Consider the following 27,179-nt stretch of genomic DNA (forward strand, 5'->3'; position numbering starts at 1 on the left):
TTCAAATATTCATAGCTTTGCAAGGAATATTTTTAGGAAGGTTGGATGGTTAATTTTAAAGGCATCACTTCTCACTGAGGTTAAATAAACAGAACAAGTATGAAGTTTCTGGACCAAGCAAGCGATTTTTGACATATGCCATTCCAGAAATAAAACTTTCTAAGATGATAGGGGTGGGGAAGGGAATCAATAGCTACAGGAAAAGAAAGCTACTTACAGCCTGAACTGTTGCACCAGTGCTATAGCACCGTAATTCCTATCACAAGGTCTAATTTTCAAAATTGCTAAGCACCCATTGACTTCTGTGAGAATTATGGGTACTCAGCTCCTGTGAAAATGAAGACTCTTCAAAATCATTACTGGCAAGATATAATGTTTACTCTGTGTTTGGGAAGGGTTTCCATCAACAGTTATATTACCAACTTTTACCAATCTTGTGTGCAGAAAAAAATGGAACTTTACAATATGCTATATTACAAAATGTCCTTTGTGCTTAAGAAATTAATCAGAAGAAAAGTACAGTAGGTGAACCTTTTTGACAAGTTCAAATCCTAATTCGGATTAAATTTGCAAATAATGGTCATTAACTCCTGTGATGGATCATTTTTTAAAAGTAATTTTATTATTAAAAATTATTACTAGAGTAAAAGGAATGTTACCAGTAAAATGAAATAAAATAAAAAAAACCAATTAGGCTTATTTTGGTAAGAAAATTGTTTGGCTGACAAGTTCTTTAAAAAAAGCATTTTTTGTTAAAAGACATGAAAATTTTCTCCTCTTACCTGTTTTGACAGACAAGTGTTGAGATGGTTTAAAATCCTTTGGTATTGTTTTGGCAGTAGTGCTTATGTTCAGAGCTTAATTAAAAATAAATGGAAAGTTATTTTAAATTAATTATGTACTTGAAAACAAAACAGTCCATAACTCTCAACTTTGATTAAGGCCCTATTAATAATACTTCTTACATGCTGAAAAGAAAGGTACACACGTTAGGTAAATTATTCTTCACACCATCAGTGTGGAGTCACTATTATCTTTATTTAATAACAACAACAAAAAAAGTGAGGCACAGAGAGCTCTAGGCCCAAGCTGCCAACTGACCACAAATTTTCGGTGCCTCAGATTTTGGGTGTTTAACTTGAGAGACCAAGTATACAATTTTCAAAGGTGCTGAGCACTTGCAACTCCAGTTAATGGGAACTGGGCATGGTCAGCGATCAATAACTCTGAAAGTTAGGACCTAGGTGTCTCATGTTAGAAACCTAAAAACTGAAGCATTCAAAATCTTTTGATAACTTGGGTCTAAGTGACTTGCCCAAAGGCACACAGTGAGTCAGCAACCAAGCCGGGATCAGAACCCAGGAGCTCCCGGTCCTCTGGGCTTACTCCTCTAGAAAAGGTTTAGATCATAATATCCCTTTTCCACCAACACCTAATACATCTCACATCAAGGATGTGAGCAAAACACAAACCAACCAAAAAAGCTGTACTCATTTTGCCAAGTACTGTATTATACGAGATCACTATGGATGAAACTCACTTCACTGCAATATGTCCTGAGTAAAAGGACTTTATATGGACGTAGTCTGCTTCTTCAATCCCATCTCTGTTTCCACTATTATATAGGTTTAAATATATAAATAACTGACAACTCATAATTGATTTATCTGTGAGATGATGCAAATGAATGAGAATTTGTTTCATTTACAACATCCTAAGCTACAGAATTCTGAATCCTCAAGAGTAAAGCTAAGCAAACAATTGATTTTTCAGTTCAGAGGCCAAACCAAAAAATTTCTGGAAAAAAAATCAGTTTCAATTTTAACAAAACATTTTGTTAGACCTCAGCAAAACGCAAAAATGAAAAAAAAAACCCACTTTTTTCAGCTTTTCATTTTGTTCCAGTTGAACAAAATGTTTAGTTTGACCCAAAATGAATTTTTTGTTCCTATTCATTTAGGGGTGTTTTAAAATAACCAAAATTTCAAAATGAAATGCCATTTCAAAATGAAAAATCGAAACATTTCAAAAACAAAAAGCAGAAACAAAACATTTTAATTTTTCCCCCTGAAACCATTAGGCAAATTCGCAAAAAGGTTCAGTGCCTCAAAAATGAATTTTGGCAAATTACTATTCGACAAAAAAAATCATCCAGTTCTATCTGGGAGTTCTCCTTCCAGGCAGCACCCTGATGGAATATTCCCTTTTCTTTTGACATCCCATTTATAGTAATAACTTGAAGAATAAGACTAAGTGTACCTTCCATGCCTGCAACTGTGCTTTGGCTAAGAAAAAGAGGTAGCTTTCCATAGTCATATATAAAACAATTTGCAAATATGTATAAAGCAAAACTTCGGCCTTATGGGACCATTACATACCTAAAGGCTTTCTATGTTACCTAAGAATGTCAGCTACAGAGAATGAGGCAGATCTGAGGCAGGCCTAAAAGAAATCATCACTGGTCATTTTATTACCTTTAAGGTTCAGATCCTGCACTCTTTACTTAAGCAAAATTCTTGTTGACGTCTTAGGCAAAAAGTATATTATTAGGCCCATTTGGAACAGCATACATTTAGAAGGTGTATTTTGGTTTTAAAGTTTATGCAAATATGAGGGGTTCATTTTAAAATAACAGTCCATCAATTTGTTTTTCTTCAGCTCTGTTGCTGTCAGTAAGTCCTCTCTTTGGTTACTGTTACAAGCCTTTCTTTCAGATTTGCATTAATGCATAACTGATTCAGAAGCTAGATTTGCACAGATTCTGTTAGCAAAGGGAATTTTATAAAGCGCCTATTTACATCTAAAACCTAATGAATGAAGCAAAAAGACAAGACACTTTGCTCTCATACCTTGATTGTCATCACTATTTGCATCTTGTGTCAGGGCAGATTTATCAGGCATCTCCTCAACCGATGTCTTCTCACAGAAGAAAAGAAAGACTAATTTATTATACAGATTGCTATATCAAATATGCACAAACACTTCCATAGTCAAATGCTTAAGCACATGGACTAACAGAAATACAGCCCCATATTCTCTCCTGCACCAGATACACTTGAAGAAGTGGGGAGGGCCATTATGAAGACAATTATAGCCTCCTGCTTCTCAAGCTGCCTCATTTTGCAGTCCTGACATTAGAAAGAGCAGCCTGGGGCAGCTATAACTTGCAACAGCTGGCTAGAGTGCCAAAGGGGCTGTAAGTCAGCTGAGAATTCTCATAGTGGAGCAGAGTTCTGCTCTGTCCCCTTCTTTCTGAGGATGTGCCCCCTGTGCTAGGAGTGGGGAGCCAGCTCTGTCAGCTTTACACTAGTTGAAAATTCCTCTCCACCAGAAACAGTACAACAATCAGAATAGCCCCTTTAGTCAAAGTTGGGGCCAGACTTCTCTGTGTCCTATGCCTCTTGTGCTTGAGGAAGTCTTCCTGATGCGTTAACTGACCTCTGGCCTACTCTTTCCTCTCACTGAATACTTTGGAAGTGGGGAAAGCTTGGGGTCCATAGGGCACAACTTCAGGTCTCCGTGGCAAAGACCGGGAACTTCAACCCAGATCTGACAGATGAGGCCAACTTCTTTGATTACAGTAATAACCCATAATGTGGGCATTTGCTACTCCTATAATCTCTGCTAGTTCCCTCATCAAAAAGGGAGCTTTTCTGTTACTTGTCTCAGTAAGAGCAGTACCTGGGATTCAGTGGGCAAAGCAATGCCAGATCTGGGTTCAGGTTAGTACAGCCAAAATTATTTAAATGCTTACTGATGCTGTTATTAACAGCCTGCCCCATGAGACCAGGCTTCAATCTATTAAGCCCATAATGGTGGGTACAGAAGTGTAGACTGAATTCACGGTTAGGAATTAGAGATCTATTATATGAAGTAGCATGTGGGTTTTTTGAAGCACAGTTCCTGTAGATTTCAGGGGAAGTAACATTCAAACCCATTGTGGAAGTGCTTTGAAAAAATATGGACAAATGTCAATCTCTATATTAATCATGATTGTCTATGTCAGGGGTCGGCAACCTTTCGGAAGTGGTATGCCGAGTCTTCATTTATTCACTCTAATTTAAGGTTTCGCGTGCCAGTAATACATTTTAACATTTTTAGAAGGTCTCTTTCTATAAGTCTATAATATATAACTAAACTATTGTTGTATGTAAAGTAAATAAGGTTTTTAAAATGTTTAAGAAGCTTCATTTAAAACTAAATTAAAATGCAGAGCCCCCCAGACCAGTGGCCAGGACCCGGGCAGTGTGAGTGCCACTGAAAATCAGCTCGCGTGTTGCCTTCGGCACCCATGCCATAGGTTGCCTACCCCTGGTCTATGTGAACTAGAAAGTAGTATAGTCACAATAATATGCTAGAATTAAAAAAATGGTCACTGACTGGCTCAACAATGGAGGTCGCCACATCAAAGAGAATCAACGGCTCTGAGTTGGTTGGATCTTCACAGACAGTTTCAAGCTGATTTTATTTTTATTTTTTTTTACAAAGGTGAAAACATTGGGGAGGAAAAGAAAAAAATCTATTTTTATTAACAGTTCGATAGCTTCAGTTTTCACCATCATCAAAATCTACCATGAATTTCAGATTTATGTTGGGATGCATGAGACAAATGTTTCAAGAACCTAAATATCCAACCATAGTGGCCTAGCTGCAATGTACTAGAGGCCCAGACTCCAGACTGGCTTTTCCCCACCTTCTGAGTCAAGGAAACAAAGATCAGAGGAAGAGGCTAAGGGCCTGAAGCAATGCCCATTGAAGTGAATGGAAACACTTCCGTTGATTTCAATGGACTTTGGGTCAGGTGCTGTTTCAAGGAGGGGCTTAAAGCGACTGCTGGCAGTTTCATCGACCTCATGAGAAATCTTCTGTCTTGTCTCCCAAGCTATTTGTTGCAAGGAAATATGCACTGGTGTCAGGGCTGGTGCAAGGATGTTTCGCACCCTAGGCAAAACTTCCACCTTGCGCCCTCCCCCGTCCCCAAGTCCCTGCCCTGAGGTGTCCCCCCTGCAGCAGCTCCCCCTCTCTGCCCTGAGGTGTCCCCCCTGTGGCAGCTCCCCACCCTCCGCCCTGAGGTGCCCCCCCCGCCCCAGCTCACCCCTGCTCCGCCTCCACCCTGAGCATGCCGTCGCTGCTTCACTTCTCCTGCCTCCCAGGCTTGCAGCGCCTAAGCTGATTGGCGCCACAAGCCTGGGAGACGGGAGAAGTGAAGCAGCTCACCCCCGCTCCGCCTCCTCCCCGAGCATGCCGTCGCTCCTTCACTTCTCCCGCCTCCCAGGCTTGCGGCGCCAATCAGCGCCACTCTTACTTGCTGCAGGCGGCCCTCCCCGCGCTCCCCTGCCCCAGCTCCCTCAGCCTAAATGCCAGCAGCAACTGGGGTGGCCGAAGATCTGGCCGCTGCGGTCGCTGCCGAAGAAAATGCTGCCCCCCAAATCCTAGTGCCCTAGGCAACCACCTAGGTCGCCTAAATGGTTGCACCGGCCCTGACTGGTGTGTGTGTGTGTGCGGAGGAGAGGGAGCAGAAAGGAAGAAAGTATGTAAGAGGAAAACATAGGAGACCAGAATTAAAGTGCCAAGGGTCTCAGAATACCGAAGAGAGAGAAAATATGGGCAGATAGTACTTAATGTTAAAAAGGAAAATGAATTGACAAAACATACCAGAACTGTTAATTGATATTTCAAGATTATTAAAAACCTCTGCTTTTGAAAAAGCCTATTATCCACATGACCCACCTCTTATCATAACCCTCTTCATACATAAATCCAAGAAATCATTTCTGTTGTACTGTATTTCAGCAATTACAAATAAGGATGCTCTTTAAACTACCTGAATTTATGAGGGATGGAAAGGGAAGAAGACAGGAAGAAAACATATAATTGATTGCATTGGTAAAAAATATGTTCAGTCGCTTGTGATCACATGTATGAACTCTATTTCCTGAATAGCCAAGCCACAAATTAAATTATGAAAGTGAATCACTGCACTCCCAGGAGACAAAGCTGAATTACTCCCTTTCTGAATCATATTTATACAGTACATTATTTTTCAAAATAAAAAAAATCAGGAAAAAATCTGAACACTTCAGTCAAAATCATTTCGGGTCAGTTTTGAGGCAAGGTTTTACAAGCCATTAATCATGGATAATTGGGCACATCTAAACCCAGAGAGCACTGGCTACAACAGTGCAGCACAAATACTATAAATCCCAGATTGGGAGGAGAAGATATAGACTAGGGCTTTGGCTACACTTGCACTTCAAAGCGCTGCCATAGCAGCGCTTTGAAGCGCTAAGTGTAGTCAAAGCGCCAGCGCTGGGAGAGAGCTCTCCCAGCACTGTCCGTACTCCACCTCCCTGTGGGGAATAATGTACAGCGCTGGGAGCCGCGCTCCCAGCGCTGGGGCTTTGACCACACTGGCGCTTTGCAGCGCCGCAATTTGCAGCGCTGGAGAGGGTGTGTTTTCACACCCTGCTGCAGCGCTGCAAATTTGCAAGTGTAGCCAAGGCCTAGAAGAAAAGAGTTGAGTCTGCTGACTGTCAAATAGTCTAATCAACTGCACTATGGTCAGGTGACACTATCCTATCTCACCCAATGGCTATACCTCCATACATTCAATTTTTTTTAAATGAACTAGTTAATAGAGAAAAAGTGTTTCTTGGCATGTTTCCAGGGAGCACTGGACACCCTCACACCAGACACCAGAGGACTGAGGAAGAGAGAAGCAGAATACTCAGCTCCTCGTGAATGCGGGCCCTAGCTACCAAAGAACACTTCATAGGTTGGGAGAGTGGAGCTTTTTGGTTGTTGTGGGGAGCAGGATGTTTTACAGGGCAAGACAGAGCCTGGTGAGTTACAGGCGGGGTGATCAAAAGCTTAACTTGAAAATTAAATTAAATATTAATTTACAATATGGCATTTTGAAAGTCTTCTGCTGTGTCCCCCACTGCTAACAATTGCCCAGTGGAGGATTTCACCTCACCATCAGATAACAGATATTTTATTATTACTATTCTACTCCTAGTATTACTGCTGTGATGCTGGCAGACCCAGTCAGATCAGGGCCCAGGCCAATAGACTTGCGTATTAGTATTGATCAAAATGAGCGTAAATGTAAGAGTGTATTCAGGTGTTTGAACTTCATGAAAATTAGCGGCATGTTACTTGTATTGTTTTCATTCATTTGTTCCTGTTATAATGTAATAGCAAACATTTACATTGTGTACACCCCTATAACTAAATAGCCCAACAAAGAAATCTTGTGAAATGCAAATGAAGGATTTAAACAGAAAATCTTAATTTCAAAGCAAGTGGCTATTATGTATGATGGTTTCTCTCTGCCATGTACATTGGCCAAACTGGACAGTCTCTACACAAATAAATGGACACAAATCACAACATTCAAAAACCAGTAGAAGAACACTTCAATCTCTCTGGTCACTTAGTAACAGACTTAAAGGTGGCGATTTTGCAACAGAAAAGCTTCGAAAACAGATTCCAGCGAGAAACTGCTGAACTTGAATTAATATGCAAACTAGATACCATCAATTTAGGGAATGGCTGAGCCATTACACACATTGAATCTCTTTCCCCATGTTAAGTATCCTCGCACCTTCTTGTCAAACTGTCTGAAATGGGCCATCTTGATTAACACTACAAACGTTTTTTCTCTTAATTAATTAGCCTCTTAGAGTTGGTATGGCAATTCCCACCTTTACATGTTCTCTGTATGTGTATATATATCTCCTTACTATATGTTCCATTCTATGTATCCGATGAAGTGGGCTGTAGCCCACGAAAGCTAATGCTCAAATAAATTTGTTAGTCTCTAAGGTGCCACAAGTATTCCCGTTCTTCATGTGGGTAGAGACACTGTCAGCTTGCTTTTGGAGTGAAGAAACTACAAATATGGACTAATGGAAAGATCCTTCATCTCTGGACTGTTTGGACTTTTACAGGGACGTGTACCAGATGCAAAGCAGAGATCCCCAGAGACAATCTGGGTAACCTGAAAAGACTTTTGGGAGACTGGCAGTTTATTACATCAGTGCCACCATTTGGAATTACAAACAGTGACTCACCTGTTATATTTTACCTGCTTTTACCTCTCAATAACTCATTTCCTTTTCTTAACTAATAAACCTACAGTTAGTTTACTATAGAATTGGCTGCCAGCATTGCCTTTGGTGTAAGCTCTTGAGTACCAATTGATCTGGGGTAAGTGGCTGATCACTTGGGATTGACAGCAACTTGATGTGGTGTGATTTTTGGTTTAAGTGACCATTTTATCACAAAGTCCAGACTGTGACTACATGGTAGAGTGATTCAGGAGTTCACATTTGTTACTGGCTTGATGAAATCTAGTTATAGAACATACCACCAGGTTAGGGTATCTCATCTGCCCTGTTTTCTGACAGTCTGCCCTGAGGTAGGCACTCAGGGTTGTGAGTCACTGCAGACAGCAAGACAACTACTACTGCTTCTACTATAGTAGGAATTACTAAAAACATGCGATTTCATTGTACAGCAAATCTACTTCTTATAGGTTTACTCCTTTATTGTGTAAACATTCAAATCTACAAACATAAATGTCACTTTCTGTGCATCAACTTAATTGGCTTATGGAATTTTATTGGGTCAGGTTATTAGGATAATATTTTTAATATTAGGAAATTTAAGAAGAATGTGAAAGGAGAAACCCTGAACTTTCTGAAGTATAAAATGAATTTCTGTTTATGTCCCAGCATTTACACTAGCAGGGAGCAAATTTCATCACCACTCCATGGAAATAGGAGAAGTTGCTTTGGACATCTGGGTAATAATCTGTGAAGCTAATAACTTAAAAAATAATAATCTCACAGAAATGAAGGTGGATCCTGTAATCAGAGAATATAGCTAGAGTGTGTGTGTGTGTGTGTGTGTGTGTGTGTGTGTGTGTGTGTGTGTGAGAGAGTTAAAATGCGGCAGCTGGAAGATATAGGGACAAACAGGGGACCCACCCACTGACAAAACTGGTGCATCAGAACGGCCCCATCGTCAGTCTAGTCTGGTAGCCTGCCTCCTACTGCAACCAGCATCACAGTAATACATAATATGCCTAAGGCTATGGCTACACTTGCACTTCAAAGCGCTGCCGTGGCTTTGAAGCGCTAAGTTAGTCAAAGCGCTCTCCCAGCGCTGTCCGTACTCCACCTCCCTGTGGGGAATAACGTACAGCGCTGGGAGCGCGGCACTGGGGCTTTGACCACACTGGCGCTTTGCAGCACCGCAATTTGCAGCGCTGGAGAGGGTGTGTTTTCACACCCTGCTGCAGCGCTGCAAATTTGCAAGTGTAGCCATGGCCTAATTGTGCAATGCTCTGTTGTGAAAGGAAGCTTCTCCTGACCCCAGCTGCTGACTAGCTATATACCCTGAAGCATAAGGGCTGATAACTTTCCTCTTGTTATTCTAGCTAGTTTAATTGCAGTATTGCCCTTCATAGAAATCTAATCTTTTCTTTTTATGTGGACACTTACTAAGCTATTTGCCCCAGTAAATGAATGCAGCAGCAAGTTCCACATGATCCTGGATGATAAAAGTACTGTAGAGTAAGGCCTCATCCAAAGCTCACTGGAGTCAGTGCAAAGACTCCCATTGACTTCAGTGGGACTGGATGAAGCATTATGCCCTCCTAGAAATATAATAGGCCTACTTAGGGTGACCAGATGTCCCGTTAAAAACTGGACAGTCCTGTTTTTTGGGACTTTTTCTTATATAGGCGCCTATTATCCCCCAGCCCCTGTCCTGTTTTTTCACAGTTGCTATCTGGTCACTATGCCTACTGTAACTTAGTGGGGGGATCACATCGTCATGCACATCTGGGATGATGAGCAGTGGCTGCAGAACTTTCGGATGAGGAAAGCCACATTCGTGGGACTGTGTGATGAGCTTGCCCCAGCCCTGCAGCGCAAGGGCACAAGAATGAGAGCTGCCCTGCTGTTGGAGCAGTGCGTGGCGATTGCACTGTGGAAGCTGGCTACTCCAGACTGCTACCGATCGGTCGCTAACCAGTTCAGAGTGGGAAAGTCAACTGTTGGGCTCATGTTGACAGAAGTGTGCAGTGCCATTAATTGCATCCTGCTCCAAAAGACCATGTCTCTGGGCAATATGCGTGACATTGTGGATGGCTTTGCACAAAAGGGCTTCCGTAACTGTGAAGGGGTGATACATAGCATGCATATTCCAGTTCTGGCACCAGACTACCTAGCCACCACGTACATTAATCGGAGGCGGGATTTCTCTATGGTTCCCCAGGCGCTATTGGAGCACCATGGGCGTTTCACAGACATTAACGCAGGTGGTCCGGAAAGGTGCATGACGCACGCAGGAAGCTGAAAGCAGGGACTTTCTTCCCAGACCAGAAGACCACCGTAGGGGAAGTCAAAATGCTCATTGTGTTCATGGGAGACCCTGCCTACCCCTTAATGCCATGGCTTATGAAGCCATACATGGGGCACATTGACAGCAGGAAGGAGCGGTTCAACAACAGGCTGAGCAAGTGCAGAATGAGCGTTGAGTGTGCTTTTGGCCATTTAAAAGCCTGCTGGAGCTGCCTACATGGGAGGTTGGACTTGGCCAATGACAATATTCCTATGCTTATAACCGCGTGCTGTACGCTCCATAATATTTGTGAAGGGAAGGGTGAAAGCTTCACTCACAGCTGGACCACTGAGACTCAGTGCCTGGAGGCTGAATTTGAACAGCCAGAGACCAGGGTTATTAGATGGGCACAGCGTGGGGCCATAAGGATCAAGGATACCTTGAGGCAGCAATTTGAAAGCCACTAATATTTGTTGCTATGCTCGGGAGTGCAGTGCTTGTAATGCTAGGAGGTGATTGGGATTGGTGCAGATGATGCACTATGAAGGTTTAAAAAAACTGCCTGTTGCTTTGCAGGGCTCTGTTTGCTTTCAGTTAATGGAATAAAGATTGCTTTCAAACCAACACAATTCTTTTATGAAAAAACAACAACCGGAGGAGAGAGACAAACAAAAAACACACATCAGCACTGTGGGGGATGGGGGAAGGGAGGATCCCAGGAGGAAGTGGGGTCCCGCGATGGTTAAAGATTTATGTCTAAGTATCATATGCAACCTTGTCCTTTGGAGTACAGTGCAGCTGGTACTGTACTTTAGCAGGGCTAAACTGCAGAGGGACAGGTGTTGAGTGCAGTGGGTACTGGGAGTCCGCAGTGCTGGACTGTGACGGGGCAGGAGTGGAACGCAGTGGATACAGACTGGAGACAGGAGGTTGATAAGAGTATGTTGGTGGTGTCTGGGGGGGCGCATGGGAAAGAGTTTTGCGACAGCAGCTGCAGGCCAGGGTGGGCACAGAGCTGCTCTGTTTGCAGTGCTAGTAGCACCTGGAGCTGTCCACTTGTCGCTCCATAACATTTAAGAGCCGCTCCATGGCTTCGTTCTGACACACCACGTTCTCCTTTTGGTCCCTATTCTTGCTATCTTACCGCTCCTTCAATTCTTGTTTTTCAGCCGTGGAGTGCATCATGGCATCACGCAGAAAGTCCTCTTTCGTTTTTCTTGGCCACTTTCTAATTCTGCGTGGCTGATAAGCTGGATCTCAAGGTCATATCCGTGAAGCCAAAATACAACATTTTACAGAAGCAGTATTGTTTGCAACACACTGACCAATGATTCAGTGATTTAAAACACAGCCACTATTCATATACCTGTAACTACCTGGCTGACCCCAGGCAAGCACATATGAGCCACAAGACTCCCAAAATGGTGAGTAATCGCAGGGGCTGGGGAAATCAGTGTCCCAGCACCGTACTGTACACTGGGCATGTGGCTCTTGGGGAGAGCCAGCACTGAAGTGGGGGGGTGTAATAGTCCGGTGTTGGGGGCCGTGCCCTCTCAGGGGCCGTCGGGAGCCAGGCCGCGTCACTACACGGCCCAAATCAGTCTCCGGGTTGTGAAGGTCTCGGGGTTCTGCCCCTCAGGCAGGGGCTGTACAAAAGGCACACGGTCACTGCAATGAGCCCCAGCCCTCAGTCAGGGCGGGGCAGCAAACACTAGTTCTAGGCTCAGATCCTTCCTGCAGGCTGAACACCAATAAAGTCAATAGGCCCGGCCCTCAGTCAGGGCGGGGCAGCAAACACTAGTTCTAGGCTCAGATCCTTCCTGCAGGCTGAGCAACAACAAAGTTAACAAGCTACGCCCAGGCCCTCAATCAGGGCGGGGCAGTAACACAGCAGTTCTGAGCTCAGATCCTCTCAGCAGGAGCTGAACACACAGGGGCACTAGCAAGCCCAGGCCCTCAGTCAGGGCGGGGCACCAAACACTTAGTACTAGGTTTTAGGGCTCAGGTCCTGGCCTCAGGAGCTGAGCAGTAATAATAGTCTCAGGGCTCAGGTCCTTGCCTCAGGAGCTGAGCAATAATAATAGTCTCAGGGGCTCAGGTCCTTGCCTCAGGAACTGAGCAGTAATAATAGTCTCAGGAGCTCAGGTCCTTGCCTCAGGAGCTGAGCACTAATAATAGTCTCAGGGGCTCAGGTCCTTGTTGCAGGAGCCGAACCACAGCAATAAGTCAGAAAGCCCAGGCCCTTAGTCAGGGCGGGGCAATAAACAATAGTTCAAGGCTCAGGTCCTTGTAGCAGGAGCTGAGCTATAGTTCAGGAAGCCCAGGCCCTTAGTCAGGGCGGGGCAATAAACAATAGTTCAAGACTCAGGTCCTTATAGCAGGAGCTGAGCTGCAGCAATAGTCTCAGAAAGCCCAGGTAAGTGCAGGCTTCTCTGCCTGAGTGCTGGTAGGAGGGGGAGTTTGCCACCCGTGAGTGGGGTGGCAGGGGGGACACAGGCCCACCCACTCCACTGTGTCCCAGCCCGGGGCCCTAGCAGCGGCGTGGATCCGCTGCAGTCAGTGGGGATCCTGGCCGCAACACACTGACATGGGCACGTCAGTGCCCTCAGCCAGACAGGGGTCGGCTACCTCCGGGCTACACCGCATCTCCCCCTCCTCGGGTACCTGCTCGTCGCTGGGCTCGGCAGCGGGGTCCCACACCATGGGCTCCTCGGCGTGCTGAAGGCGGTCTAGGTCGGGCTGCTCCTCCGGACTCGGGTCAGGGGGCCGCTCGGGCCGCTCCTCGGGGTACCGGGCTTGGGGCAGGCTCGGCCAGTCCACCTCGGGGTACCTGGCTCGAGGGAGGCTCGGTCGGTCCGCGTCAGGGTACCTGGCTCGGGGCAGGCTCACTCCAGCAGGAGCCCGATCAGGAACGTCTGTCCTCTCCGGCCGCTGGGCTCCAACTGAGCGCTGAGGCCGGGCTTTTATACTTTCTGTCCCGCCCCTTGACTTCCGGGGGGCGGGAACAGGTGGCAGTGGCTCCGCCCACTGAGGTGGCTGTTCCGGTTCCTCTCTCTCTGGGGCCGTCGGGAGCCAGGCCGCCTCACTACAGGGGGACTGATAATCATTCCTGTCCCCACATTTTCCACAGGCTGTGTTCATTATGGATGATATCTCGCTGCTGCGGGTGAGCAGAGAATCAAAGGAGGGTCTTCTCCAAGACTGCGGCTTCTGCCCTGGCCCTTATGCGGCTCGCCAGTGACGGCAGAGTGGTGTGGGAAAGTTACCTTTAATGGGGCAAGAAACAAAGCAGCTCTGCCAGAGAACCTATGGCAGCGGATTGCCTAGTATCTCCATGAGAGTTTCCTGGAGATCTCTGAGGCAGATTCCCGTGAAGTGTGGGAATCAATCAACACCCTGTTCTGCTGCTCAGACTAGGCATGTGGTGGTACGCGCATCACACAGACACAAGCCTGCTTTCTGCAACCCTCCTGCTCCCAACAACTTGCTTCAGTGATTCCCAAAATCAAAGCCACTAACCAGGGACCTCCTCTCCTGTTTGTGCTTCGCCAAGCTCAGACAGCTGTGACTGACTAGCCTCCTCTAGGGTGGAGAAGAACTCCTGGCTGCATGCATCTTTGACGTCTGAGTCATCCTCTGCCTCTGGGTCCTCCTCCCCCTCCACATCCTCGTCCAAGATTTCCTCCTCCTGGCTCAGTCCACTCTCAACTGGGTCACGAGCCACCAAACTATCCCCAGAGGTCTTTGCTGTGGTGGTGGGGTCACCGCTGAGTATTGCGTCCAGCTCTTTGTAGAATTGGCAGCTCGTGGGCACAGCACCAGAGCAGCGCTTGGCCTCCTGTGCCTTGTGGTAGGCGTTCCGCAGCTCCTTCACTTTGACCCTGCACTACAGTATGTCCCAGTCATGGCCCCTTTTTGTCATGCATCGTGAAATCTGTCTGTAGGTATCATAATTCCTATGGCTGGAGTGCAGCTGGGACTGGACAGCCTCCTCTCCCCAAACGCTGATGAGGTCCAGCAGCTCGGCATTGCTCCAGTCGGGGGGATCGCCTGATGTCTGAAGCAGGTGGGTCACTGGAAAGATGTGCTGAGACCACTGCACATGTCACCGAGGAAACAGGAAGGGGACTTTCAAAATTCCCACGGAATTTAAGGGTTGGGGTTCACAGTTCGTCACCTGAGGGCAGGGCAGTAGAGTTCAAACCGATGACCAGAGAGGTGAGAACAGGCATTGTGGGACACGTCCCGGAGGCCAGTCGCAGCACTGTAATCAACCAGAGTGCCTACACTGGCACCACGGCACCGTACCCCCGGCACAGAAAGCTGTATGCCTCTCACCGGGATTTTTTTTTTTTTTACAGTGCTGCAACTGTGCAGTTTCTGCACACTAAGAGACTTGGCAGTGTGTACACCTCGGGAGTTACAGCACAGAAAGTTGCTTTACTGGCAGAAACTTGCCAGTGTAGACAAGGCCTGAGGTACAAGAAGTTGAACTGCCCGAGGGCACATAGGAATTAAGTGGCAGGACCAGAAAAAGAGCTCAGAAGTTCCTAACTCCAGCTGCTGTGCTTATTTCTTTTGGCCATACTGTTTCATCTCTCATATGAGCAAAACCAGAGATGGTGGGAGCAAAGAACAGTCACATACACACAATTGGTCACAAAAATTATAATTGTCTAGATAAATCTATAAAGATCAATGATGAAAAATCATATATAATACTTTAGTAAATAAAAGCAAAGACAAAAATACTCTGGCAAAGAAGATTTTAAATAAGAACATAAGAATGGCCACTGGGTCAGTCCAAAGGTCCATCCAGCCCACTATCCTGTCTACCTACAGTGGCCAATGCCAGGTGTCCCAGAGGGAGTGAACCTAACAGGCAATGATCAAGTGAGCTCTCTCCTACCATCCATCTCCACCCTCTGACAAACAGAGGCCAGGGACACCATTCCTTACCCATCCTGGCTAATGGCCATTAATGGACTTAACCACCATGAATTTATCCAGTTCTCTTTTAAATCCTATTATAGTCCTAGCCTTCACAACCTCCTCAGGCAAGGAGTTCCACAGGTTGACTGTGCGCTGTGTGAAGAAGAACTTCCTTTTATTTGTTTTAAACCTGCTGCCCATTAATTTCATTTGGTGGCCCTAGTTCTTATATTATGGGAACAAGTAAATAACTTTTCCTTATTCACTTTCTCCACATCACTCATGATTTTATATACCTCTATCATATCCGCCCTTAGTCTCCTCTTTTCCAAGCTGAAAAGCCTAGCCTCGTTAATCTCTCCTCATATGGGACCTGTTCCAAACCCCTAATCATTTTAGTTGCCCTTCTCTGAACCTTTTCTAGTGCCAGTATATCTTTTTTGAGATGAGGAGACCACATCTGTACGCAGTATTAAAGATGTGGGCATACCATGGATTTATATAAGGGCAATAAGATATTAATGTATTGAGCTGATACAATATTTGATATGCAGTTCATATTTTATTAAACTCTGGTAGTGGAGCTGCATGTATACGATCAAGTATGTGTTTTCAGCATGACTTCTGCTTAAGCTGCAAATTAATAAACATATATGCTAATCAGTCAAACTGGCAAGGGACTGATTAGTTTTCCATCACTAGAACACAGTGAAAAAGTTCTAATGAAGTGTTGGCCTGTGGCAGAATCCGGCACCCCACTGTTAATCAACCTCTCACAGCATGTGAACATATTAATAGGACCAGAAATCTGTGCTTCAGTAAAAGACCTGCCTGCACTTCTAAAGTAAAAGCACCATTTTCAAAAGCCAATAGTAGTGATATTCTGAATCAAGCTGATGTACCCAGAACATTGCCCTGTGAGCAGAAAGGGCACTGGTAAGATCATACATAAATAGTCCCACTAAATAAACACACCATGAAAGTGAGAATAAAACTCAGCAATATTATGAAACATTGCCTATTGCCTGGTGGTGACACTGCACAGTTGCATTTGACAAGAGAAGAGCTGTGTTTCGACCATGGAGTTTTCTCTATAACAAGTGGGAGGATGAAGTGATTGGAGAACAGCCTTACACCAGCGCTGGGGCTGAGCTGGTAGAAAGTACCATTATTCTTTAATTTGGATGCAGAGTTTGAAGAGGCTTCCACAACAGCAATGCATGCCAATCTTCAGAGGCCTAACAATTCTGAGCCATAGCCCTGTCCACAAATTGGCACTTGATTCACTACCCTAACAAGCTAAGACCTTCAAATGGCACAGTTTACAAACTCTGAATTGACATATCCAGGTGCAACGGGTTGGCAACAACCATGAGGCAGGTAAGGTTATTCCAGGTTTTAGGCCTTTAATCCTCTCAAGATTACAAATGTCATGAGACCACTTACTTTTCTAAAGTCCCTCTGACTGAACTATTGTCCCCTTAACTCAGTTATTTGGCCTGTACTTATATTGATATAAAACACCATTCTCTTTTTAGGCGGTCCATCAGGCCAGGATTAGTCCAGGGCTGGATCCTGAACCTAGGGAGGTGCCGGGTCATTCGAAAGTTAGATGTGCTGATCCACTACTGGTACCTAGGTAGACTGTGGCATTATGACCAGCGGCAGAGACAGATAGCATGGGCTGGGGTGCAGTGGCCCACCACCTTACAGCCAACTGGGTGGTGATATCTTCACTGCTGGCAATAGCAGGACCATGGATGAAATATATTTCACAGGGAAGCCAGAAGGAACTAGGGACCAAGATTTTTGGAAGCACTCAGTACCCAGCAGCTCCCATTGCTCTCTTGTTCTCCATGGGAGCTCCTGGGTGCTGAGAAATTTTGAATCGCTGCCTGCTTCATTTAGATACCTGAATGGGGACTGAGAGTTTTTAAAAATCTGTCCACTGGAGTGGAAAGGGGAGAGCATCAATTAGCCTCTGTTTCAGGTCACACCAGAGGCCAAAAAGTTAACCAGGGGAAGGAGGAATGAAGATGCAGCAGGCAGCACATGCTTACTTAGACCTGTAGACCCAAACTCTTGCTACATATTGCACCAAATCTGGGGTAACAAGCAGTCATCAGAGATGGGGGGAGGGAGGGCAAGGCCAGAACAGCTGAGAAAGGTACATTGTATTCCCTTTCAATGGGATTTCTGGGGACAAGATGGGACTTGGGGCTCTGAAAAAGGAAAAACACATCTTTGAGGAGTGTGCTGATAAGGTGACAAGAGTCTGGAAGGAGATCCTGACAAGAATGAAGTTTGTCCCTGACAAAGCCCAACATTTTGGCCAATCCAATCCCCAACAGCATTAATATGCCTCAGTCTATCTGGATTCCTCTGATCAATTACCTTCCACAGTAGCACAGACCTTCCTTCCCATTGTCTGCGCCAACCTGAGCAAGGCAGGAGCTTGACAGGAAAAGAATATTCAACTTTCTCCCAGCATCTGACCCACAGACTCCCAACTTGTCTGTCATAGCATAGGGTTCTTAGGAGGAGGCTGTAGACTCTGTCACTCATGCATACCTGTTGAAAAGTGGCCAGTTTACCCTCTACAGTCACTGAATGAATTGCTGAGAGAGGAACAGTAAGATGGAAAAAAGGCAAGCTTAAAAACAGATAGCCCACTTGAAAATTCCACAGATATGTATGATGTATTAATTGCTAGGTGGTCTACTAATGTAAATTCCTTAACGTAACTATAGTCCTCGGGTAATTTTCTTACCTCAGTTCGATTAAAGTCCCTGGTCTGTTGACTGACTGGCAATGACTCAGAATAAGAATCCAATAATGCGCAGTCACGTTTAGGCTTAAGGGAAGCTGGAAGGAAAGCAAAGATACATGTCTTTTTTTGATAATACGTATATTTTACATGTATTCGATTATTATTTTTCCTCCCCACCTCTTCATACTGCAATAGCTCTGGATAACAAGGTGATAAGTACTGTACAGAGAAGCATTTTCTCTTGTATTATTTTTAAGTAACATGTTGTGATGTACAAGTCTAATATATTGTAGAAACAATTGGGTGGGACTGAGGACAGATTCTGATACTATTCAGCCACCCAAAAACAACTATGACTGAAGTTTTATTTGTGTCTTTCCTTCATGGGATCTAGAGTCAATATAGTAGGCGTAACAGATTACAGACTGGAGTGCTAGAACTATAAAACCTATTGACAGGCCTGCAACTTCCTGTTTGTGTTATCTAGAAATGGAAAATGTATTAGAACCAACACTATGCAATATAACTAAATGTCAGTGAAAAGCATGAAGACTAATCACAACATTTGCTTCAGTCTGTATCATCTTTAATAGTTTTCAATCAGGTAAATACTGGGAGCAGGAGAAACAACCCTGCAATTTGTTAAGGTAATATTTGCAACACCCATGTTTTTGTTCTATATACATGGACCCTTCTGCTAACATTTCTCAGGGATTAGTCCCTCTAAATCATTAAGCATCTTGGTAGCTAGAAAACCTATTTTTCTTAAGATTAATATGTTGAGTAGCAGAATAAGCAATTCACAAGTCCAGTTTCTAGTTTCTGATTAGCATCTGGTCCCTCCAAACAAACTAAGCTTTTACAAATCTGTATTAATTTAAAACACAGTTAGGTTACTAGACAGGGCAATCAGCTTTAGGGTTTTTTATTTTAATTCAAGAAAAGCTTTCAAAGCAAAACACTGTGGGTCAAGTTCTTAAGAGTTACCCCAGCACAGAATTTAGCCCTGAACTTGTAGTTCATAAAACAAGCCATATAAGTAGCAAAATCAATTCATCCTTAAATGCTTCTTTTGAAAGTCACTTTTTTATTTTAAATTTTAACATTTTGATTAAATGCAAAAAATTCTGCTTGAGCCTTATGAATAAAGGACTCAGTCTACCTCATACTGGACTTAATACAACAGGCTAATGAGAAGTGCTCTCAAATAGACTTACATTCCTAAATGGCCAAGCAAAACCTTGATTTCATAGACATTAAACTATGGTATAGGACTTCTCCCATAAAAAATGTTTCATACCAAGTTGTCATAAATTCTAGTGTTGTACTTGGAAGCGAGTATAAAAAGAGTCTGTTACATATATGGGGAAGCACACCATACTACTTTATTTAAATGCATATTCCAAAAATTGTTGGTTCAGAAGCCTGTACTGTATGTGATTCACTGTGCAAGGGTTTTTTTCAAATACACACTTCTCCTTTCAAAAACTCCATCTTTATTTGTGAATCTTGTCTAACCAGAGCTGTAAGTATTAGCTAAATGTTAAATCCCTCAACTACTCTGCCAAAAATCACTGCTAGAATTAACGGTTAGCCCTTGAAAAGCTTTGCTGCTTAAAAGAAACAAAACAGAAGTTCATTTAGGAAGATAGAAGGCTACAGTGCAAACAGGGGAGCTCAGAACAAAAGCTAGGTGCAAATAAGAGGAAAAAATATATGGGAAAAAAATCTCCCAGACAACTATCTGCCCTACTTTTTAAAACTTAATGTCTGCAGTTACATGAGTGGGCCTACATGGCAGATGGCTACAGAGGCATGTTGATTTCAGTTATTATTAACTGTATGTATTATAATACTGCCTGGAAGCTAGTACCACATTGTTCTAGGCACTGTACAAATATGTAATAATGGGGCAGTCCCTGCCTCAAAGAGCTTACAATCTAAATATAAGTCTATAGACGTCAGGTGGCTACAACAAGCAGATAAGGAAGCACAAGGACATAGTGAGACACCATCGGCCAGGACAGTAAGCAGCCATTATCATCTGCCTTTGTTTCTCCTCATGTATTTTTTTTAATTAAAATTAAGATATTAGAAGTACCAAACTGACATAATGAAAACTGATGTCCTCTATCAACAGATCAGATATTAAATGGACAGCAATAATGCAAGCTTCCCCGCACCATCCTGCCAACGTGCCTCAACTCTGACCTGGGGGAAACACTTCAAAGGATGGAGGAACACAGACACTATCCGTGCTCATTCAGTCCTCGCTCTGTGCTCAAACTGCCAGTAAAAGGTGCTAACTAGTGCAAACTGCGGTGATGACTTTTCTTTTTAATATTGGTACCTGTCTTCTAGCCAGGAATGAGACAGAGACAACCAAACTCGCCTCATGTAGGTCACTGGACTACTCTCAGGCCAGGTCTACACCACAGACCTATAGCGGTATAATTACATCGCTCACCCCCCTGAGCAACATAGTTATACCGACCTAACTGCTGACATAGCTACCACTTTGCAGGGAGGTGGATTAACTACGCCAACAGGAGACGCTCTCCTGTCAGCATAGGAGTGTCTTCACTAAAGTGCTACAGTGGAAAGGTGCAGCTGAAGACAAACTCTCGGTCACTAGAAGCACAAACTACATTCTAGCTAGTGACCTAGACATGTCAGATGTGGCATTCCAGTATCGTCTTCCTGAGCTATCCATTCCCAGTTGTCCCTTCTAGAGAAGTCCCAAACAATGTAATACGGACAAAACCATTAGTCTCCACTGAAATTTTCTACTGAAATGATTCTAAAACTCTAAACTTGTACAGAAAATTGTACTAACTCTAGAGGATTTTGGTTTTTTTAAACTATCTTATAAAGTTCTCTTGTAAGGGTATGTAATTGCCTATTAAATTCTATGAGATGGCTTAAAAAGCCTAGAGAAAGGTTCTTATTATCTATTAAATACTATAGTATTTTTGGTAAGGTTTTTTTTTAAATATTAGTTAGCAGGATGACAAACATTCTGCAATAGCTAGAAACAAACCTGTTTGCAATTTAGCCTTTTGTTCTCAAATTTGCAGTGGAAATGCCTTTAGTTAATAAAAACGTGGTGGATATTTATGAACAGCTGCATGCAATTCAAGTATTTGGTTTTAATTCAAGACATTAGGAGGAGGCCAAGAGAAAAACTGAAGACATGGAGATGAGGAAGGCTAGCTTGGACAACACACAACCTGATTCATGCCAAATGAGAGGTTCATAGTGTGGTCAGAGAAATGCCCTATTATTACTACTAATTCTTTCTATTACAGTAGCACCCAGAGGCCATAATCATGACATGCTCAAGGTTCTACAGTGAAAGGCACTGCATAGAAAGACAAGATCCGTGTCTTGACCATCTTACAGTCTAATTTAAAAAGAGACTAGAAATGAGCACAACAAACAGGAAGGAGATCCTGAGGGAGGGAAGATGGAGGTGGTAGTGATAAGGACATCTTAATAGTGTGAACATCTTGAAGGTTGATGTTTCATAAATAATTTATACCCTTGGATATGAAGATGGTGGATTGTAGAGAACAGGAATCTGACAGAAATTACTTCAGTGAATTGATACATGGGGGACATTTAATTTTTTAACTACAACTTGATTTGCTCTTTTCCTCTCCTTTTAAAGTGCCAGCAAATTTAATGGAGATTTTATTAGCTCTCATATATTATCTCTTAGCACTGTAACTATTATCAGCAATTAATCCTCTTCACCCTAGAAAGCTATGCACATTTTTTAATTGAAGGGTATGCACTTCAGTGTTAATACGTAATGAAAATTGACAACACATGTCAATATCTCTCAAATGTACCTCAGTTATGAGGTACATCACACATTGTAGACTCATTTATCCCCGTCCCACACAAACTGGTGAAATCTCAATGTTAATTGTAAAATATTAACAGCAGGAATGGCAGATCAGGAAAATGAGTTACAGAAAAAAGTGAGCTCTGCTAAAATCAGTAATCCTATACAGCATTCAAGATAAGCTGTAAAGCAGGTCAGTAATATTCCATTGTTTCAAATATGCCTCCAAGAGTCATTAGAGCAAGACAACACATAAGCTAAAAGTCACCTACTTCATATGTAAAGGTTTGTGACATCCAAATTTGCCACAGATAACCATCTGCCATTCCTGGCTATGCCTCATGTTAGTAGAATCTAGACAGTAGAATACTAGTAGACACTAGTATTTCAATCGAGCATGGAGACAGCCTGTCGGGAACAGAGACTTTGGAGGGGCAGGGGTCCCCCTCAAGTTCCCTCCAGACCCCACTTCAGATCCTCATACTGTCTTTCTCTCCCCACAGCATATGTCTAAGGGGTTCTTGGAGCAAATAAACAAAAAATGAAAAGTCCTCTCCCCTCTCTCTTCCCTTATAGGGGAGAGGAGAGCACAGAAAATTGAAAAGCAGCAAGGGTGACCTGGAACTTAGGCAGTCTTCCTGGGACAGCCCTTAGAACTTAATCTACACAAGGCCCACCTCCAGCCCCTCCTCATCGGGTGCGCTGCTCTGAGGCTGGGCCATGCAGCTTCAGGAGAGGGGAGGCTTATTGCTGTCTCCCCCTGGGCAGGCCTGTCTCAGCTGTCTGGGACGGGGCAACCTTCTCCCTGTTCACATCCCTTGCCCTCTTTCCTGTGGCAGGTTTTTCCTTTTGAACATCCCCGCGCCCGCCCCGCTCCAGGCCTTGCAGGGGTGCCTCGTTGGTGCTGACCAGGCCCAGAGGAGCTTATTAGTCCCCTCTTTGTCAGTGTGCAGGTGTGCTCCTTCACAGAGACATGCTGCCGCTGCTGCTTTTTTTTTTTTTTTTTTAGTATTTTTTTTTGGTTCTTCTTTAGCCTTTTCCCTTTAAGCATAACTAAAAATCAGTGTTTTATCAAGCTACATTGAGAGGTACTACTCAGCTTCTAGCTAAATCTTTGTCTCTTACTAAAAAAAGCTGTTCTGGATGAATGAGGAGTTTCTGAAATGGTACAGGACTATCACAGTCTCACCTGGTTGAAGGTAATCTGGCAGTAAGGTCTCCGGCAGCGTATCTGGCAATGGATAACCATTCTTCCTAGCAACAATGAGGTGAAATGCAGCACAGAACTCTGGCAGCGTCAGCGCTCCATCACAGTCTACATCGCTCAGCTCCCTGTGAACATGGTATTCACACATGTCCTGAACCATTGCAGGAATGAAACATATACACACACACAGTATATTCTTTATGTAAAAAGGTAACAATTCCCAAGAGGGATTTTTTTTAAAATACTGCTTATTTTTTTAAACATTTCCCTTTGGGAAGTGGAACAATCTGACTTTCCAATACTAAGAAGATTTTATATGGGAAAAAAGTGCTTTCTCTTTATGCCACATCATACAATATTTTCTATCTGGTATTTCAAAAACTGAAATTTGTCTAGAAATTACATTTGAGTACCCAAATTCAATCTCTCTTTCCAAAATGGTGTTGACAACTGTTCGGTTGGTCTATGCTAGCACTTAAACCCTATTCAGTACTGTTTCAGGCAGACCGATCAATGCAAACAGTTTTCAGAAAGTGCTTAATTACCAAGTGTAGACTGGCCTTATGAGCTGCACAGCTGGATTAACCAATGCTGGTGGCAGTTTGGACTGTTAGTGTTAAACTGCCCGTTAGCACTGCTCCCTGTTTAGTTTTACTTTAAGCATGAAACAATAGCAGAAGATTTCAGAAGCACACAAACACAGATTCCGAGACTACACCTTCTGGAAAATATTAGAATTCATTTAGTATTAATGGCTAAAATGGAGCAATAGTTACTTCATCACTGACTGAAAGTGAAGGGGCAATGTTTCAAGCAGTCAAGGTTACAGTGAAGATTGAAATGCTCCTCAATTTTAGCAAAGGAGTTTTTGCCTGATAAATTATATCATGCAAGATTTCAAATTGCTCCTAGAAAGGCACATTTTCTTTTGTAATGCTACACAGAGCACAATTAATATATGTAACATAAATAAAATGTTTTTGGTTATCATAATGGGTTAAGCAGTTTTTCTTAAATAATCTTTAAATTAAATTCCAGTGCTCATTTTTCCCCAGAGAATGTTTCCTTAGCCTTCCCCCCCCGCCCCCCCCATGATTCACAACTAGCTTTGAAACTATTCCAGGCAAATTCTCTGAACCCAACAGATGTTTGGGCTCTTGCAAGCTTTTCTTAAAATCTATCTTCATAAAAGTATATAGCTATAGTGAAATAAAAGTTCCCTTTATCAGCATTTTTGGTGAATGTTTAGAACAGTTTGTTCCTCGTATCAAGATAGGACAACGATACAAGAACCATTATGTTTATGGAAATATAATAAGATCCTTATAAATTGTATTGTATACAAGTCCCATCTGCAATGGTCTCTAAACAAACTCATTAAAAACAAGAGTGCTGGCTCATTAATAAAAGCACTGGTGAATTATGCAGATGCACTTATTAAAAATTAGGTATTAATTAGGCCTCATCTGATAAATCACAGCCAGAAACATAAAGCTAACTGAACACATCTAAAATATTCCAAATGTGTTTTTCTTCTAAACCATTTCATGAAATATGTCTTTTCACTGAGCTAATGATGTTTCTTATAATATTCTTAAGAACGGCTATCATTTATATTGCTATTCAAATATCTGCAGTCCTGTTGAGTAAAAGAGTAGCTCTAAAAAGATAACAAGCATGCCAGGAAGATCAACACGCACCCCGCTGCTTGGACCTGAAAGTGATGTTGATGATAAGAGCAATAATTATAATTACTCTAAAGACACTTTTTTAATTTAACAAGAACTCTTGAGCTAAAATGTCTTTTAAAACAAGCATCCATATTCTGGGTTACACTACAGTACTCACCATATGTGAGAAAGTTCTGGGATGGGAAGCTTGGATTTTGTGAAGAAATTCTTAGCCACGGAACCTGTCAAGAACAGTGAAACAGGCATTTGATAGGTTTCAGAGGGGTAGCCATGTTGGTCTGTATCAGCAAAAACAATGAGGAATCCTTGTGGCACCTCAGAGACTAACAAATTTATCTGGGCTTATGCCCAAATAAATTTGTTAGTTTCTAAGGTGCCACAAGGATTGCTAGGCATTTGATATTCATCTTCCAATCTGATTTTGCTTGTTTTTCTATAAAGCTGCAACAGCATCAGCAGCTTGTTATTTCACATTCAACAGACACTCTGTTTGCTTGGCCACTTGTCTCTTGGTGAGTCACTGACATCAGACAGGCCAAGCAGAGCGGTTGACCTCATTTCTCTACTTCTCCTCTCCACGTGGGAAAAATATTAATGGATGAAAACATGCCTCAATATTACTATTATCTTCATCAGTATGCCATTATGACTACAAAGAAAGGAAAACGGAGATAAATGGCTTCCTTTCCAGAGAAAAGGATGCTTCTAATCACATGCCAAGTATGTGGCCGCAAATGGCACTGCACCGTCTATGCTACTCCCACAGTGACTTTCTCTGCTTTCAGGCCTGCTGCGGCCCTACCATCATGAAAGAAAAACTAAAGCAGGGATGGCGAACCTGTGGCTCCGGAGCCGCATGCGGCTCTTCAGAGGTTAATATGCAGCTCCTTGCATAGGCGCTGACTCCGGGGCTGGAGATACAGATGCCAACTTTCTAATATGCTGGGGGGTGCTCACTGCTCAACCCCCTGCTCTGCCCCTGGCCCTGCCCCCATTCCACCCCTTCCCCCAAGGCCCCTGCACCCAACCCTGCCATGCCCTCATTCCTCCCCTTCCCCCACAGAGCCTCCTGCACATGCGAAACAGCTGATTGCAGCAGGCAGGAGGTGCTGGAGGGCTGCTGACGTATTACTGTGGCTCTTTGGCAATGTACATTGGTACATTCTGGCTCCTTCTCCGGCTCAGGGTGGCCACCCCTGAACTTAGAGGAACCAACTAAGCATCCTGCTACAGTCTTCACTACCAGTTGTGAACATCCTCTGTAGCCGTCCCATAATAAGCAATCTGATTTCCCTCCCAGCCAACAAACCCCTGCTTAGCCCTCTGCAGTGATAAGAAGCTCACTACACATCCAGCTGCCAAACACTGTCTCAGGCAAATAGGCTACAGGGGTGGCAAAAGACTGCACCCTTGCACATATTACTTCACCTAGGCCTGCAAAACGTAAGGCCATTATATACAGATCTATAATCCTGCCTCCCCCTGCAGTTAATAGTAACTCTGGATGTGCATGAAATGCAATGTCTGGCCCTATGAGGCTCTCTCTCTGAATAGATAGAGCAAACATCTTGCATATTCTAAAGAGTGCATTCTGTTATAAACAAAGTTTACTATAAAAGTTTATACTTCCTTCACTGGAAATCCACTATGTGCTGAACTTCCATTTTCTTTTCCCTCCTACTAGGAAGATCAGTTGGAGAAGATTTAACCAAGGGGAAAAAACTGATGAAGTGCTAATTTCTGCCAAGATCAAGCAATTATTTTAAAACTTTTGTCTGAGGTCAGAATTCCTGAATCCCAAAGTGTTGTATTGCAATAATATAACCTCAGAGGACATGGTCAAAATGCCTGTAGTTAAAATCTGTGGCTTTTCCTTGCCAGACTAACTCTCAGTACCTAGAATAATTCCTCTCACAAGAAGTCTGGTCAGAGTGAAAATCTGATTTTTAAGATCAGTTACCATGTGTGTGCTAGGCAGGGTTTACATTTAACTGCTTAAGGGCCAACAACACAATCCTACAGAGTGCTGAGCATCCTGAAATGATCCTGTAGAACAGTTAAACAGATAATTAACTTTAAGCACGTAAACAGTCCCATTGACTTTAATAGGAAAGTAGTTAAGTACATGCTTGTGTTTTTATGGATCAGGCCACAGCTTGGCCCTTTGCAGGACTGAGCCCCAAATGCTGTCATAGAATCATAGAATATCAGGGTTGGAAAGGACCTCAGGAGGTCATCTAGTCCAACCCCCTGCTCAAGCAGGACCAATCCCCAACTAAATCATCCCAGAAATCTGTCTTCAGATTCAAACCATTTATTTTAACTTCTCACTGAATTTTTAAAGTGTGTTTCTATTCTGAAAAATTAGTATGCGAA

General features: G+C 43.4%; 1 protein-coding gene across 7 annotated transcripts in view; it reads right to left on the reverse strand.

Annotated features, from left to right (window-relative positions):
• REPS2 (RALBP1 associated Eps domain containing 2) overlaps nucleotides 1-27,179 on the reverse strand; it is a 158,004-nt gene that overhangs the window by 60,197 nt on the left and 70,628 nt on the right. For 6 of the 7 annotated variants that reach the window (XM_045021781.1, XM_045021377.1, XM_045021548.1 and 3 more), the window contains exons 7-12: nucleotides 24,961-25,024; nucleotides 23,095-23,237; nucleotides 18,056-18,150; nucleotides 4,381-4,458; nucleotides 2,850-2,916; nucleotides 783-857 (exon numbers count right to left, since the gene is read on the reverse strand). In XM_045021781.1, coding sequence (XP_044877716.1) covers nucleotides 783-857; nucleotides 2,850-2,916; nucleotides 4,381-4,458; nucleotides 18,056-18,150; nucleotides 23,095-23,237; nucleotides 24,961-25,024 — 522 coding nt within the window. The remainder of the gene's footprint in view (nucleotides 1-782; nucleotides 858-2,849; nucleotides 2,917-4,380; nucleotides 4,459-18,055; nucleotides 18,151-23,094; nucleotides 23,238-24,960; nucleotides 25,025-27,179) is intronic. The other variant, XM_045021638.1, reaches the window with a different exon arrangement.

Source organism: Mauremys mutica, chromosome 1, assembly GCF_020497125.1.
Source record: "Mauremys mutica isolate MM-2020 ecotype Southern chromosome 1, ASM2049712v1, whole genome shotgun sequence".
Taxonomy (NCBI): Eukaryota; Metazoa; Chordata; order Testudines; family Geoemydidae; genus Mauremys; species Mauremys mutica.